This window comes from Equus przewalskii, chromosome 16 (assembly GCF_037783145.1).
Source record: "Equus przewalskii isolate Varuska chromosome 16, EquPr2, whole genome shotgun sequence".
Lineage (NCBI taxonomy): Eukaryota > Metazoa > Chordata > Mammalia > Perissodactyla > Equidae > Equus > Equus przewalskii.
Genome location: NC_091846.1, coordinates 80,601,017 through 80,615,584, shown reverse-complemented (window position 1 = coordinate 80,615,584; position 14,568 = coordinate 80,601,017). Strand labels below are relative to the sequence as shown.

General features: G+C 58.6%; 1 protein-coding gene across 3 annotated transcripts in view; it reads left to right on the top strand.

Annotated features, from left to right (window-relative positions):
• Nucleotides 1–13,463, top strand: part of RASA3 (RAS p21 protein activator 3) — an 89,708-nt gene extending 76,245 nt beyond the window's left edge. For all 3 annotated transcript variants that reach the window (XM_070579433.1, XM_070579434.1, XM_070579435.1), the window contains 4 exons: nt 5,001–5,209; nt 6,238–6,341; nt 11,261–11,444; nt 12,043–13,463. In XM_070579433.1, coding sequence (XP_070435534.1) covers nt 5,001–5,209; nt 6,238–6,341; nt 11,261–11,444; nt 12,043–12,118 — 573 coding nt within the window. In that variant the 3' untranslated portion in view covers nt 12,119–13,463. The remainder of the gene's footprint in view (nt 1–5,000; nt 5,210–6,237; nt 6,342–11,260; nt 11,445–12,042) is intronic.
• Nucleotides 13,464–14,568: the final 1,105 nt, after the last annotated feature.

Here is a 14,568-nt window from a genome sequence, read left to right as displayed (position 1 = left end):
AGACCTTGTGTTACCTGACCCGCCAGTGACAGGGTCAGGACTCCTGACACTGACCACAGTTGTGACCGACCCGCAGTCCGCGTCAGGTTCCGGGTTGTCCCGTAACCACCTCATGGCATTGTTTTCCAAGCCCTCCCAGCCAGGGTCGCGGTGTGAGAGTCCTCTGCCAGCTACTTGATCTGGAACATTCCTCAGCCACTCCCGTGCTTTGCGGCTGCGACATCTCTCAGCACGCAGGCCAGAATATGTGGACGTCCTAAGTTCGGGTGTCCTGCACGGGGTCGGCCGTGCAGGTTGGTGATGCATCTGTCAGGAATCCCCAGAGGGGACGCATGACCGGGCAGATGAAGCCCAGCTGGGGTTAACCCATGGCTCCTGGGGAGACACACCAGCTTGTCAGCCCTGGTGCTCCTCGAACTCTGCACCATCCTCATGGTTTCTGACCCACCTGCTTTGTTGGTTTTCTGCTGTGGGAGATTTCTCTCCTCCCCACAGAGGTCCATCCGCTTGTTTGTTGGGACTGTGAGGACTCCTGGGGCCCTGTTTATTCAGGGGTTGCAGTCCCTCCCGATGCCGTATGTGTGGACACTCGTGGCCCCAGCCCTGGCCGTGGGAGCTGGCACGGTCATTAGATGCAGCTGTCGGTCTGCTGTCCCACGTCACACGTGCCAACGAGTCCTACCTGTGAGTTCTGTTGACATGTGAGCACAGACACGGCATGGTGCAGGCCGGAGCCCACCTGCGCCGTGAAGGGCCTGAGTGAGCGGTGCCACGGTCTTCAGCCAGCCTGTCACGAGGCCAGGAGGGGCGTGATTGCCCTGTGCCCACTCGAAGGGCTGTGGGAACCTCCTGCCCTCCACTGTGTTAACCTCTCAGATCCATGGACGGCTTAGGGAACCCCAGTCCCATGCTCGCCTCCCAGGTGTTGTGGGGCCACCAGGTGGGGGACAGTGGGGCCCACCCACAGGCACAGGGCTTGTGTTCCTGTCTCCAAGCGCTCGCAACACTGTGGAGGAGGAAACACTGCTGCCTCCCCACTCCCGGACCATGGCCACTGCTCCCCCTCCTGCCCCCTCCTGTCCCCCTCCTGCCCCCTCCTGTCCCCCTCCTGCCCCCTCCTGTCCCTTCCTGCCCCCTCCTGTCCCTTCCTGTCCCCTCCTGTCTCCTTCTGTCCCTTCCTACCCCCTCCTGTCTCCTCCTGCCCCTTCCTGTCCCCTCCTGCCTCCTCCTGTTCCTTCTTGCCCCCTCCTGTCCCCTTCTGCCCCTTCCTGTCTCCTCCTGTCCCTTCCTGCCCCTTCTCTGCCCCCTCCTGTTCCCTCCACAAGGCCCCATGGGAGAACTCTCACCCCAGCGACCTTGTTCTCGGGGTTGGGGAGGGGGGCAGTGTGGGTATGGTCTCTGTGGAAAGTCCCTGCCACAGCGTAGCCCTGTGGCTCTGCCCAGAGGCACGGAAACAGGGATGTGATGCCCCCGGCTCCTCCCAACCATGGCCTCAGCACAGAGCCCGCTGCTCCAAGGCTTTCCTGGTTTGTCTGTTTTCACCCGAAACTGCACACTTGTGTCCTCTTTTCTCCTGTCTGTTCCCGGTTCTGTTCTCAGTTCCTTATTTCCTAAACATCTCCTACGTTTTCTATTTCATTACATGTGTTTTTTGTGAGTCACCTGCAGTCTTTTTTAGAGCAAGGTGAGGCTGTAAATAATAAGTAACGTTAAAACTGAAAATTCTACAGGTTATTCCCCAGGCTTCCAGCTTTAAAGGAACCAGCAACCCCAGACCATGACCCTGCACCCTCCAGCCTTTAGCGGCTCCCCTCCCTTGGGAGCAGTGTGTGGCATCCTTGTGTCATGAGCTGGCCTCTCTCCGGTAGCCCCACATTGGGATGTTTTCACAGCTCTTCCCCCGTCTACACTCCTGGCCATGGGCTGGAGTGGATGGAGCAACCGCCCTGCTGGCCAGGTCTCCCTGATGGCGATGGTGACAGGAGGGCCACTTGCAGAGGACAGGGGGGACAAAGCCGCTGTCCTCGCCTTCGGGACCGCAGCCCCTCCTGCTTCCGTGTCCTTGGTGCAGGTGCAGTTGTGGTGCACGTCCCCAGGGGGCACTGGCCTGTGCTCGGGGCCGGGGCCTGTGCTGAGTCGACTCATCCCTCATGCCATGTCGAGTTCCCACGGTGCATCCTGTTCCTCGGGGAGGTCCAGTCAGGACCTGCAGGGGCCCACCAAGGGTTGTTACTCGGGATCTTTGCGGAAAAATATGCCCCACTGGACGGGGGAGAGAAGGGTGCTGGGGTTGGTGACTGTAGGCTTTTTTCCATAAATTATGTCCCGCACTCCTAAGAGCAGCTGCCATGTGGGGAATGGCTGGCTTGGCGGGCAACCTCCATGCACTCAGTGGCCACACCTTCCAGACCCTGATGGCCACGCACTCTGAGGTCACCGAGAGCAGCTGGGCCAGCTCTAGGGTGTGCACTGAGTCCGGGGTCACCTCTTCCCCACCGCCATCCTGGGGATGAGCTCAGCTTTGACCCATCTGTGGATGAAGCAGTGGACTCTGCGAAGGGGGTGAACTCACTCCTAGGAACTCGGACACCGCCTGTCCAGCCCAAGGGCCAGAGTGGCCCCAGGCCCAGTGCCTGTGGTTGTTGGCTTCATTGTCTGTCTTTGAATGGTGCCTCCTGCCAACCGCATGGACGGCCTGGGGTCTCCAGGGTCAGGCCTTCGAGCAACTTCTTTGGACACCAGGAGCCAGCCCCAGTGACCGCTCGCCCAGGAGCACAGCCATTCCCTGTGCGATGTGGGCTCCCTGCAGCCAGTGGCATTTCCAGACCCGGCGGCTCCAGGACAGGCATCGTCTCAGTTTAGGATCAGGACCCAGTCAGGTTCTGCCTCTCAGAGCCGGCGGGGCCTCCACCATCCTCTTGGCCTTCTGTCTGTCTGCCTCGCCCATGGGCAGAGCTTGATGGCCTGGTGTTCAGTAGGTGCCCAGGGCCGCTCAGCCTCTTTGGGAGATGCTGGAGGGCTGTTTGGGCCAGTCCGGGCTTGCTGAGGTGCCCTGAACTCACATCTCCATCTGAGCCTGAGGTCAGCCCCTGGCCTGCGGTGGGCGGTGTTTGCCAGACGACGAAGGAGGCAGCTCCACAGCTGAACGGCTCAGCCGCAGGTGGCAGCTCCCGCTTGCCTTCCTCCAGGACCCTTTGAGGCGATTTCTTAGGCTAGCAGATGGCCCCATGGCATGGGGGTTCTCCCTGGACCCGGGGGTGTTGGCACTGTCATACCTGGTACGGGAGCCGGCACACTCACCTCCTTTGTGGGCAGCATCCTGTCTACACCCCCCCATGGCTGTCCCACGATGGGGACCAGGGACACTGCCCCCTTGGTGGGCGATGTTCCAGCATGAACACAGGGTAAGTGGGTGTGGAAAACACTGGAAGCAGCTGAGCTGTCTCGGTCCACCAGCCTCTTAGTTTGGCTTTAGAACAACCCCTGGTTTTAGCATCATTTATTCTCTGGCCATTTCTCCTGCTGCCTTCCTCAGGGCTGTGCCCCAGCCATGACTGCCAGGCTGCTGTTGCCTTCCACCGAGGAGGCATTTTGGAAGGGCTGCAGTGTGCCCAGCCCTGTCAGAGGACCGGCCCGTGAGAACAAGTGGGACAAAATTCCCCGTCCAGAGGCGCACCCTCCACTGGGGGTCATAGCCACACAGCTCGGTGCCCCTGAGGCCTGTGTGACATGCCTGAGGGCAAGGCGGGTGGGCCATGGGCTCTGTGCGTGAGCCTTGCTGTTCCTCGGGAACTCAGAACCACAAGTCGCCCGCCCCAAATCCCTCAACGCCTGCACCACCACGCAGGTACATACCCCACCCCTTGGAAGAGGCTACCATCGTCTTTGACGTCCTCACTCTTGGCCTCTCCTCATTCCTCTGACAAGTCTACTGCAAGAGCCTTCCTAGGGTTCTGGCCCCCCACCCATCCCGAGTCTACCCCCATCTTCTGGGTGCATCCTGGCCTGCTCCTGTTGGGAGCACCTGACGCTCCCTGGCCTCAGGAGCTTTGTGCCTACTGTCCCTCCTGTTGCCTGGAACACCTTCCATCCCCTACTTTTCCTATTCAACTTACCTAAGTCCTAGTCATCCTTCTGATCTCAGCTGGTGGCGCGTTTATTTAAGAGGGTCCGTTCCTGACCCCTCCCTTACATCATGAGCCTCCCCTGCCCCCTGCACTTCGCACTCACATTTATCTTTCTCGTTGGTAGGAAGTTCACGAGGGCTGAAATGGGCATGTTGTGTCCCCAGGACCTAGGACAGCGCCTGGTATTCAGGAGTGTGTTGAATGAATAATAAATAGGAAAGGCAGTGGAGGCTCAGAGAAGCCTCAGGGAGGAGGAGTCCCCAGGGTGGTCAGGTCGGGGAGGGAGGAGCCTTTCAGATGGAGACAGCAGCATGTGAAAAGGCCCTGAGGCAGGTCTGGGGATAAGGACAGGAAGCGGGGCAGGACATGCCTGCAGGAAAGCCGGTCCCAGCTTAAAAAATATGGAGACCTAGGGAGACCAGCCCCAATGATCTAATGGCCCCAGGGGGGAAGGCGAGCTATGCTACTCCCTTGCTTTTCCAGTGGGGACCCCCGAGGCCCCAGGAAAGGAAGTGCCATGGCCAGGCTGACCAGGTGTCCCAGCTGAGTCATGCTGACCTCCTCAGTCCCCATGGCCCCCACTGCTCGTGGGTTCCCCAGGGGAAGGGCTGTGGCATCTGGCTCCGTCAAGTTCAAGAGCAACAGAAAGCCCTTTGCGCCCACTGCAGGCCCTGGGCTCCTCCCAGCCTCCAGATAGGTTCCAGACCCTCCCACTGCAGGCCCTGAGCTTGTCCCAGCTTCCAGGTCGGCTCCAGACCCTTCCCCCACAGCCCCTGGGCTCACAGGCATCGATGATGATGACCGGCCATCTGCTGACCCTGTGGTTCAGCAGATCCTGTGGCGTGGCCCCTAAGCCCATTCTCTGTCCCCCAGATGTTCCAGGTCATCCAGCCAGAGCGAGCCCTGTACATCCAGGCCAACAACTGTGTGGAGGCCAAGGCCTGGATTGACGTGCTCACCAAGGTGAGCCAGTGCAACCAGAAGCGACTCACCGTCTACCATCCCTCCGCCTACCTCAACGGCCACTGGCTGTGCTGCAGGGCCTCCTCGGACACGGCCACCGGCTGCTCCCCCTGCACCAGGTAGGTCTGTGCCTCTCCAGCCTCTAGGGCCCTCCCAGCTGCCCAATGTGGCTGAGCACAGTGATCCGGCTTGGGCACTGTGCAAAGAAGTTTGCCCCAGAGCTGCATTGGGGCTACCCTGCCCACTCGGCAGGCTGCATGTGCACGGCCCGCTCTGTCCTCAAGGAGCCCATGCTGGGCCATCCTCACAAAGGCTCTGTGCAGACTGACAGGGGCCTAGAGCCTCATGGGTCCTCCCACTCAGCAGGGTGTTGGGGCCATCCCTGGGGAGTCGAGGAGGGGCTCTAGGTAGAGAGAAGACCCCAGGGGCAGGTTCTGGCCTGGTTTTTCTCAGAAGGGTCTGGAAGGATCCACCGTTCTCGCAGCCCCTCCTTGGGAAACTGAGGCAGCCCTTCCTGCCCTGCCACCAGCTGGGCCTCCTGAGGGTCATTGGAGGCTCCTCTGCCAGTCCTGGGAGGAGGCCTGGGTGCCCAAGCCCAGCAGGGTGCTCAGCCGGTCCCTGTGCCCATGTGATTCCTGAACACGGTGACCACTGCTGTGTCTCGCAGTTGAGGTGTGACAGATCCCCAGAGCTGTCAGGGCGGGAAATAGGAGCCGGCATCACAGACAAGCAGCTGAACTGGGGATGAATCCCTGCTGGGCCCTGGGCATCTGTGTCACAAGCCCCCTGTTGCCTCAGGGAGGGGAGGGGACCCGCGCATCCCCCAGGCAGCCCACCACCCTCGGGGCCCGAGTTCATCGGCTGGGCTGTTTTTGTTCCAGGTCGTCTCTTTTCGCAGCAGAAAAAGTGTGCCATTTGCTTGTTGTTCTGGCAGATCTGTGGGCACCAAGAGGTCTCTGGTTCTCTGAGACCGTGGCCAGTCACTTCTAAGTGCCCGTGTGCTGGTCACAGACCGCACAAATGCCCCAGCCCCTGTCGGGACAAGTTCAGTCTCGGCTCACTCCTCACCTTTAGTGATCTTTAACAGAATCGGTGTCATGGTTAATAATGTTGTTCCTTCCATTCTGTTATTGCTGTGTTCGGGCAGCGGCCTCCCAGCAAACATCCAGCTGGACATTGATGGGGACCGTGAGACAGAGCGCATCTACTCCCTCTTTAACTCCTACATGAGCAAGCTGGAGAAGATGCAAGGTAAGAGTAGGGCGTGGCCAGCCTCTCATCACACGAGGTCGGTGTAGCTTTGGGGACACCTGCCGGGGTCCTGGTGACATGTAGAACTTCCTGCAGAGGTGACTTGGGGAAGTAAGCCCTTGGGGCCTCTTTGGGCCTGTGGTGGTGTTGTCATAGCTCTGAGCGGGAGAATCTCTCTGTAGGGTAGACAGCTGTCCCAGAACTGCTGTAGTAACAGGTTCTGTAGATAATCTTAAGGTGGAATCCAGCTTCACTCTCTGAGCCGCCAAATTCTTGAGAAGCTTCTGTGCCTTCCAGTGGGACATGTGCATGTGTGTGTGGACGCGTTTGTGGGCATGTATGTGCATTCGTGAGCATGTGTGTACATGTGTGAGCATGTGTGATGCATGTGGACATGCGTACGGGATAAGTGACCAGTGTGGACAGACGTGCGTGTTGTGTGTGGGTGCTGTGCATGTGTGGACGCTTGCATGCATGTGTGGACACATGAGCTATGGGCACTTGTGTGGGTGTGTGTGAAGACACGTGAGCCTTGTGGACATGTGTGCACACACATGAACCTGTGGACGTGTGTGGTCACACGTGAGCATGTGTGCACATGTATGCCCAACAGCTCCAGGTGTAACATTCACAAAGTCTCATGATCCCTGACATTCTGTTGGTCCCGTGCTCTAAAGAATTAAACAGTGTAGTCTGGACACATTTGGTGACACGGGATGGTCGTCTGGGGCTGTATTTGGGAGAGGTACATGTGAGGAGAGCCCGCTGGGAGGCGAGTGAGCTGTGTTGGCCCTGTGTCAGGTCTGGTGGTTCTCAGAGCTGGTGGACCCTGCAGAGTGTGACATAGAGCTGAGCGTGCCTGGAACTGAGCCCACAGACCCCCCTTTTCATTCTCCTGACCTACACAGAGGTGTCAGTCATGGGCCATGGCCGAGGAAAGCCTGCAGTCCTGCTGTGCTGAACACACAGCTGCCCCTCTGTGAGCTCAGCCTCGCCTCTTCCCAGCCCCACACTGTGCTGTCAGATGGCTCATCTGGGGTATGCCCGGACATGCACACACGCATACACATGCACAGGCACACATGCGTGTGCACACAGCCACACATGCATGTGCATGCACACACAGCCACACATGCATACAGTTACACATGCACATACACGCAAGACAACTGAACATGTACACATGTGAACACACATGCCCATATGCAGGTATGTGCACATGCACAGATAGCAGCATATGTGTGCACATGTACACACCTGCACACACATGTACACATTCATGCACACACACACCAGAGGCTTCTCCCCCAGCAAGCATGCCACACACGGTACCTGGTTCCTAGGTCCCAGGAAGCCCTGTAGCAGTGGCCTTGAGGCTGCATGAGGCCTCAGGGTGGCAAAGACCTTAGAGGCGGAGGTGATAGCTCTTCCCAACACAGTAGTAAGAGTGACCAGAACACTGGAGGGTAGAACCAAGAACCTTGGAGAGGTGAGCCCACCGTGTGAGACACAGGTTCATTAATGAGACTGACGAGGCCTTCCACTGTCAGCCACCTTCCAGCCACCTCTCCACTCACTGCCTCGCTCTTTGCCCCTAGCAGTGGCACACCTGGGGCTGCCCCAATGCCACTGGCCCGCAAACCCCTGTGCCTTTCCTCTGATGCCACCCTAAGTATGGCTAACACCCATTTGTCCTGTGAGTCTCCCCCTCCCAGGAGCTTTTCTCACACCCATCCTGATAGCTGGTGCTCATCTCTGTCATTGCAGTGACAGTCATCTCTGATCTGTTCACCTCAATATACTGTGACCCTTTGAGAGCAGAGGCAGGGCTTCTTTACCCCACTGCCTGGCACAAAGGAGGAACCCAAAATCTGTTTGCTGGATGGGTGGATGGAGAGATGATAGACGGACAGATGATGAATGGACGGATAGATGGATGGGTAGACAAACACATGGAAAGTGTTCTTGCACACCCAGCCTCCTATTCAGTATAGCAGTTGTCTAGACAACAAGTGTTCATAGAACGTCAACATGATTGGAGGCCTCACAGCTCACTTCTAGGCACCACAGCACGAGGCACTTCTCACTTGTCTTCAGGCCTTTGCCCGGAATCTCAATGCTTTCTTGAGGCAGATAGTTTGGGTCAGAGCGTTCTGATTGCCTCGAGACACTCCCTTTGTGTTAGCTAGTCTGTCGTACTGGGCACTCAGCCCCTGGGGCTCGCTTTGTCTGATGCAGCACGCCTCTCCTGTGGGTGTGGCAGCCCTTTAGTGCTCAGAGGAAGCTGGGTTGCAGTCGCCTGTGGGAGAGGAGACCGTCAGTGTCCCCCACATCCCTCGTGTGGCCTGGTCTCGCGTGGCCACCCTCCTTGGGCACACTCTGCTTCGTTAACAGCCCCCTGAGGTGTGTGACAGTGAAGCCCAGTACTTACGCAGGCACGGACAGCCCAGAGGTCCGTGCTGCAGGCCTGAACCAGGGTTTGGGCCCCTGCACCAAGATTAACGCTAACGAGCTTCTCGAGGTGGTGGCAGGTCACCGCTGCTGTGCTGTGTCCTGGGAAAGCCACTTGTTTCCTTATCTACGAAGCAGGCATTAGTGCCCACTTTCAGGGAGTTGGGGAAGATTGAGTGGGTTGACCTCACAGGGCGTCAAGCACACAGCCATTAAATAAGCGTCGAGTGTTTCCATCCCCTTCCCGCCAGGGCACTCCGTGACCTTTTTGCAGTTGGTCAGCTGAAGGCACTGTCTCCACAGGCCTCTCTGTCCTAACCTAGGTTCAGAGCGTAGTTTAGTCCCATCCTGTACGCCTAAGGAGGCTGGAGTCATGGACCACGTCAGGAGTGTGGTCTCTTGGGTCTCTCTCCCTGCTGTCACCAGCCTGATGTCCAACTTTGTGTGTCTGAGCCCACAGTCGCCGGCCCAGAGCCGCGTGCTTCAGTCCATCCGTCATTCAGAACTGGGCATGGTGGTTGGTCAGCACGAACCACTGAGTAGCTGCCCATCATCTGCTCTGCAGCTCGGGTCCTGTCCTCGAGTTGTTCCATAACGTGTCAGCTGCCTTGCTGAAGTGGACGCAGACGCTCTTGGTTTATAACCTTATCACAGAGGAAGTGTCGTGCGCCATTGGGACCCATTTTGTTTCTCTTCCCCGAGCTCAGCTTGTGATCTATTTAATAATCTCTCAGGAATTTTGCTTCTCACGTGGCTTATGGATGCCTCCTCCTTCTTGTTCTCAAAATGGCAAGCTGGTCACACACCCGGTCCTGGGACCCCCACGGGCCTGGCCTCTCGGGTCACATCCAGCACTCACCCCTCAGTGCCCCGCAGTGGGATTCATCCAGATGCACAGGCCTCAGCTCAGAGCCAGCTTTGGCACCTGCTGTGAGGCAGGCAGGGCAGGGCATGCATAGGCCAGCCTGATTTCCTCCTCCGTGAAGTGCGACCGCTGGGCACTGCCCAGCCACATGAGCCCGAGGACTGGGTGCGGCAACCTCATGGAGCAGTGAGCATGGCACCCAGAGCTCAGAGGCACCTGATCCCTCCCCTAGTGCTGTCTCCTGTGACTCCTTGTCTACACCTGCGCCGAAGACTCCTCGTCAGAGGCATCAGCCCTCCCTGCTGATGCCATGCCTGTCCTGCAGCCAGAATTCTCTGTGGCTTCTGCTCACCTGTTGTGGTTGTCAGCCCCACGTGCTTGTTTGGGTCTGAGCCCTCCGTCGGTACGGTGACGTTCCTTTGCCTCTGCCCCCTTCTCCATCTCTAACTAACAGTGGCAGCCACAGCTCACACCAGGCCCACCAGGCCCCGGCCAGGAGCCTCCAGGGTGAACTCAGTCCTTGTTGTGGGCCCCGGGGCCCCCTTTCCCAGAAAGGTGCACTGAGGCCAGGAGCTTAAGTACCTTCCCGTGGCCACGTTAGGACAGTGGTGACTGGTCTGACGTCAAGCCTGTAGCCCACACATCACCTGAAAGAGGAGTAGGCCGCGCCCGCAGGGCTCACGCAGGCACCTGGGACACCCCCCCCCCCACCCCTTCTCTTCCTCTGTTTTCCTTGTGTTTGGATCCCTTATCTTGCTCTTGTCAAATTCCGTTTTCTTTGAAATCTTAAATCTTCCCAGTTTTCCTTTGCACAGGTGTGATTTTTCAATAAGAATTAAGAGATTTCCCCTGATTTGGAAGTAAAGACAGTAAAGTAGACGCTGGAACTTTCTGTGATAAGGAAATAGCAATAGGGCTTGGTGAGCCCTTGGATGCCAGCTCACCTAGGCTGTCTTGTCTCTGTGGCCCTGGAGTGTAGGGCCCAGCTCAGGTGTGTGGGGACTGATAGGGGCCCCAGTTCAGGTGTTTGGAGACCGATTGGGGGCCCAGCTCAGGTGTTTGGGTGCTTCCCGTGGGGTCTGATGAGAGAGTCACCTGCCTAGCAGGTGGAGGTGACAGACAGGGATCCTAGGAAGCCGCTGGAACAGACTGGCTGAGAGGTGACACCTGTAAGGACAGTTTCTGGGCCCTGCATGTCCCCAGGCGGTGCGCGTGTCCTTGTAAATGCTGGGTGAGAGAAGTGGGTGGGGCCCTGGCACCCCTTTCTCAGATGGGTGTTCCTCGAGTTCATCTGCCCAGACGGATTTGGGCTGACCCCACAGGCCCTTGGCCAGCCTGGCCCAGCGTCTAGGAGCAGCCCTCTCTGCTGGTCTAGCTTGTGAGCCGTGGGGCGTGGACAGACACAGGCCACCCCAGAGAAGCGCTGCTGGAGAGGGCTGGGCCCTGGTCTCTCGCCCCTGCAGGCTTCTCCAGAGCCCAGGACTGGCCGGCTCTGGGGAGTGCTTTCTTTCTGTGCCTTTGCCATGAATGGTCAGCCCTTGCCCGAGGAGGCAGCCTGTCTGGGCTCTCTTGCTGTGCCCTGACCTCTGGCCTCTCCTGACAGAGGCCTGTGGGAGCAGATCCGTGTACGATGGGCCAGAGCAGGAGGAGTACTCGACCTTCATCATCGATGACCCCCAGGAGACTTACAAGACACTGAGGCAGGTCATCGCCGGGGTTGGGGCCTTGGAGCAGGAGCACGCGCAGTACAAGAGGGACAAGTTCAAGAGGACCAAGTATGGGAGCCAGTGAGTATGGCGTCCTGGTTGTGGGACTCTGGGTCTGGACGAGTTGGGGGCCAGGCCTGTCTCAGAGCCACCCGTGTGCAGCCTGGGGCCTGGGGCAGGCTTCCAGCCTCCCTCAGAGCAGGACCTCGCTCTGCTCTCCAGGGCCCTTAGACAGTGTTCCAGGCAGCGCCTCCCTACCCCCAACCCTGGCCCCTGTGTTGAGAGAGCCCACCTTGGCCTTTTGCTAACCTTTTGTTAACCTTTCATTAACCCTTACTAACCTTTGTTGACCACCATGAAGCCACAGTGGATACAGCCTGGGGGCCGGGTCCTGTGTCCGGTGGCCACAGCTGTACACACACCAGTCTGCGGCAGGACTGAGTACCCGCCACAGGCGAGGGCCACCCAGACATGTAACAGCACTGCGCTTCCCGGAGCTCAGTGTCCACACGTGTGTGCACATGGGCCACCTACACGCTGTGACCAGGGTCATGTGCTTCCCTGGGCGGCCTCGAGGAGCCTTTGCTGTCCATGTTGCCTGCAGCCCTTACAGCACACATGCATCCTACAGGGCACAGCAGAGTGGGCTGCCCCTCACGTGCCCCTTCCTTCCTTCCAGGGAGCACCCCATCGGGGACAAGAGCTTCCAGAGCTACATCAGGCAGCAGTCTGAGGTCTCCACCCACTCCATGTGAGGCCGCCCCACAAAGCCGCCTGTGGAGGAGGAGACAAGGTGGAACCAACGAGCAGGGGACCCGCGGTGTCAGTGGGAGACAGAGTCCCGAGCCCCTGGCCTCCCAGGCTCCGGGGCCATCTCTGTGGTTGCACTCACCTTATTCACGCTGGTGGCCGGGACGGAGCTGGCCTTTCTAGAGCGAGGGGCCAGTCATGTGCATGGCCGCAACGCGCTTCTGCCCACATGCACCTTCGCTGGCTCTGCGGCCTGCCCGGGCCCCTGGCTCTCCTTCATGGCTCTGCTTCGCTCGGCCGGACACTGAGCATCTTCTTTCCCTGGAGCCTGTGGTCCTGTGGCCGTGGCGAGGCTCCAGGCTCAGCTCTGCGATTTGGCTCCTTCCTGCTGGAGGTCCGTTTTGTGCTGGGTTGTGTGGAACGGCACTGAGATCCCAACTGGAGGACGCCCTTGGCGTTTGGGGGCACCAGGGTCCTCCTGCAGAGTTCCTGGGGGTCCAGTCTTGCCTGCGGAGATTGGAGCCTCGCCTCACCAGCCACTGAGATGAGCCAGGGGCTGAGCCGTGTCTGCTGGGCCCTCTTCAGGCACAGATTGTGTTGGTTTGCCATCCACGGGCTTAAAAGTAGAATCCACGTTTACCACCCTTTGTGGAAGTTTGGGGAAGATTTTTAAAATAGAAATGTGTATCATATTCAAGCTGTCTTTCCTAATGTTTTTAAAGGACCGTTTTTTTATTAGCCCTTTGATACAAAGTAACTCAGAACATCCAGCCTGTTCTCACTGAAGGGGAGGGTGCTGCAGGAGGGTGAAATGGGCCGTGTGTCTCACGGAGCCGATTAAAGGTTCTCCAGGGAGAATCAGGGAGGGAGGAATGCTGAGTTGGAAGCAGACACCTGCCGTGCAGACACCAGGCCCAGGAGCAGGGATCCACTGTCTTTGAAGCCCCCAGGAGCTGTCAGGGCCACAGAGGGCTGTGCTCCTCCTGGGTGGGGTCCTGACAGGGGCGGTCAGCCCCCCAGCTGTTTGCCAACTTCTCCCAGACGGTCCTCACGCCACAGGTGCCGGCTTCGGAAAGTGCTGTTCGGATGCGTGGAACCCTGTGCCTATCTCTGTTCTTGTTTGCAAGCACTGTCCCTCAGACTCTTCATCTAGATGGCAGATAGTAAGTTACTTGTCACAATAATGGAGGAGGAAAATGTTGGAAAAAGTAAACTTTGGGACAGCCATTAGGCTGCATCGAACTGCAATTTTTAACACGGATTTGTAACTTAATGTCTCTGTTTATAAGATACTAACGACTTGCAATGTATTTTACTGGCCAATTAAAGCAGACATTCTCTTCTTTCTGAGGACTGCCCACTGATCATTGCACATGGGGCAGCGGGGCAGGCGGGGAGCTGGACGACATACCTGTAATGACAGGTGAGGGCCCCCTGACAGGCAGGTCCAGCTGTGGGGCTCTGGGTCGAGCTGGAAACCATGATGCTCTCTGGGATGGAGATGTGGAGTCAGGCCATTGGAAGGTGCTCTTCTGGGAACTTACAGTGTAGACAGAGATGGGCATCCAGCTCAAGGAGGGTGGGAAGGACATGCTTCCTCGCGTGCTCCTGTCTGGGACACAGCAGTGGCTGTGGGCTCGAGGACCAAGCATAGGCCAGCCCCTGAGAGGAGGAGCCAAGAGTGACAGGCCTGAGGGGGCCCAGTGGAGCTCCTGGCTGCTGTCCGTCCTGGAGGGGAGGAGAGGGAGGAGCCAGGCGCACAGTGTGGCTCTTTTCTTTCTTTTCTCCATTTGGTTGTTGCTCAGTCGTTTCTCTAATTCCAGCCTGAGTCGGCTGTTAGAAGAATCAGGGGTCTGACCCTGGGACACAGGGGCATATGTTCCTGGGAACCAGGGCGACCGTGGTCAGCCCCTTCCCTGGGGGCGCAGATGGGGGTGGGAAGTGCTGTCCCTGCTTCTCTCAGGCCCGTCCTGTCTGCTCTGGGCGGGGCAGCCTTGGCGGTGGGAGAGGGCCAGGGCTGGTGGGGCACTGAGAGAGAAATGCATGCCCAGGAGGCCACCAGGTCAGAGGCCGTGGCACCGGTCAGCCCAGACACAGCAGGGCCGGGTGGCTCCAAGGAGCCTCGACAACTCAGACTGACATCCAGGCCCAGGCAGCAGAGAGAACCAGGAGGGCTGGAAGGTCACGCCCCATGGGAGGACGTGGAAGGCTGAAAGGAGAAAACCCTGGGGTAGGCAGCGACCAGAGGCCTCTCCCAGGAGCCCAGGGACACGTCTCAGTTGGCTTTTGGGGGACCCCAGTCTGTCCACCTATTTCCTGAAGAGAAGAGCCAGCTCTAACGTCCCACCGTCCAGCCATCATCTATCCAGCTCTCCCGATTCTGGGCCTTGGGGTTGGAGCAGACCCCCTGAGCAAGCCAATCTCGATTGCCGGGCCCACCAGGCACCTGCACAGG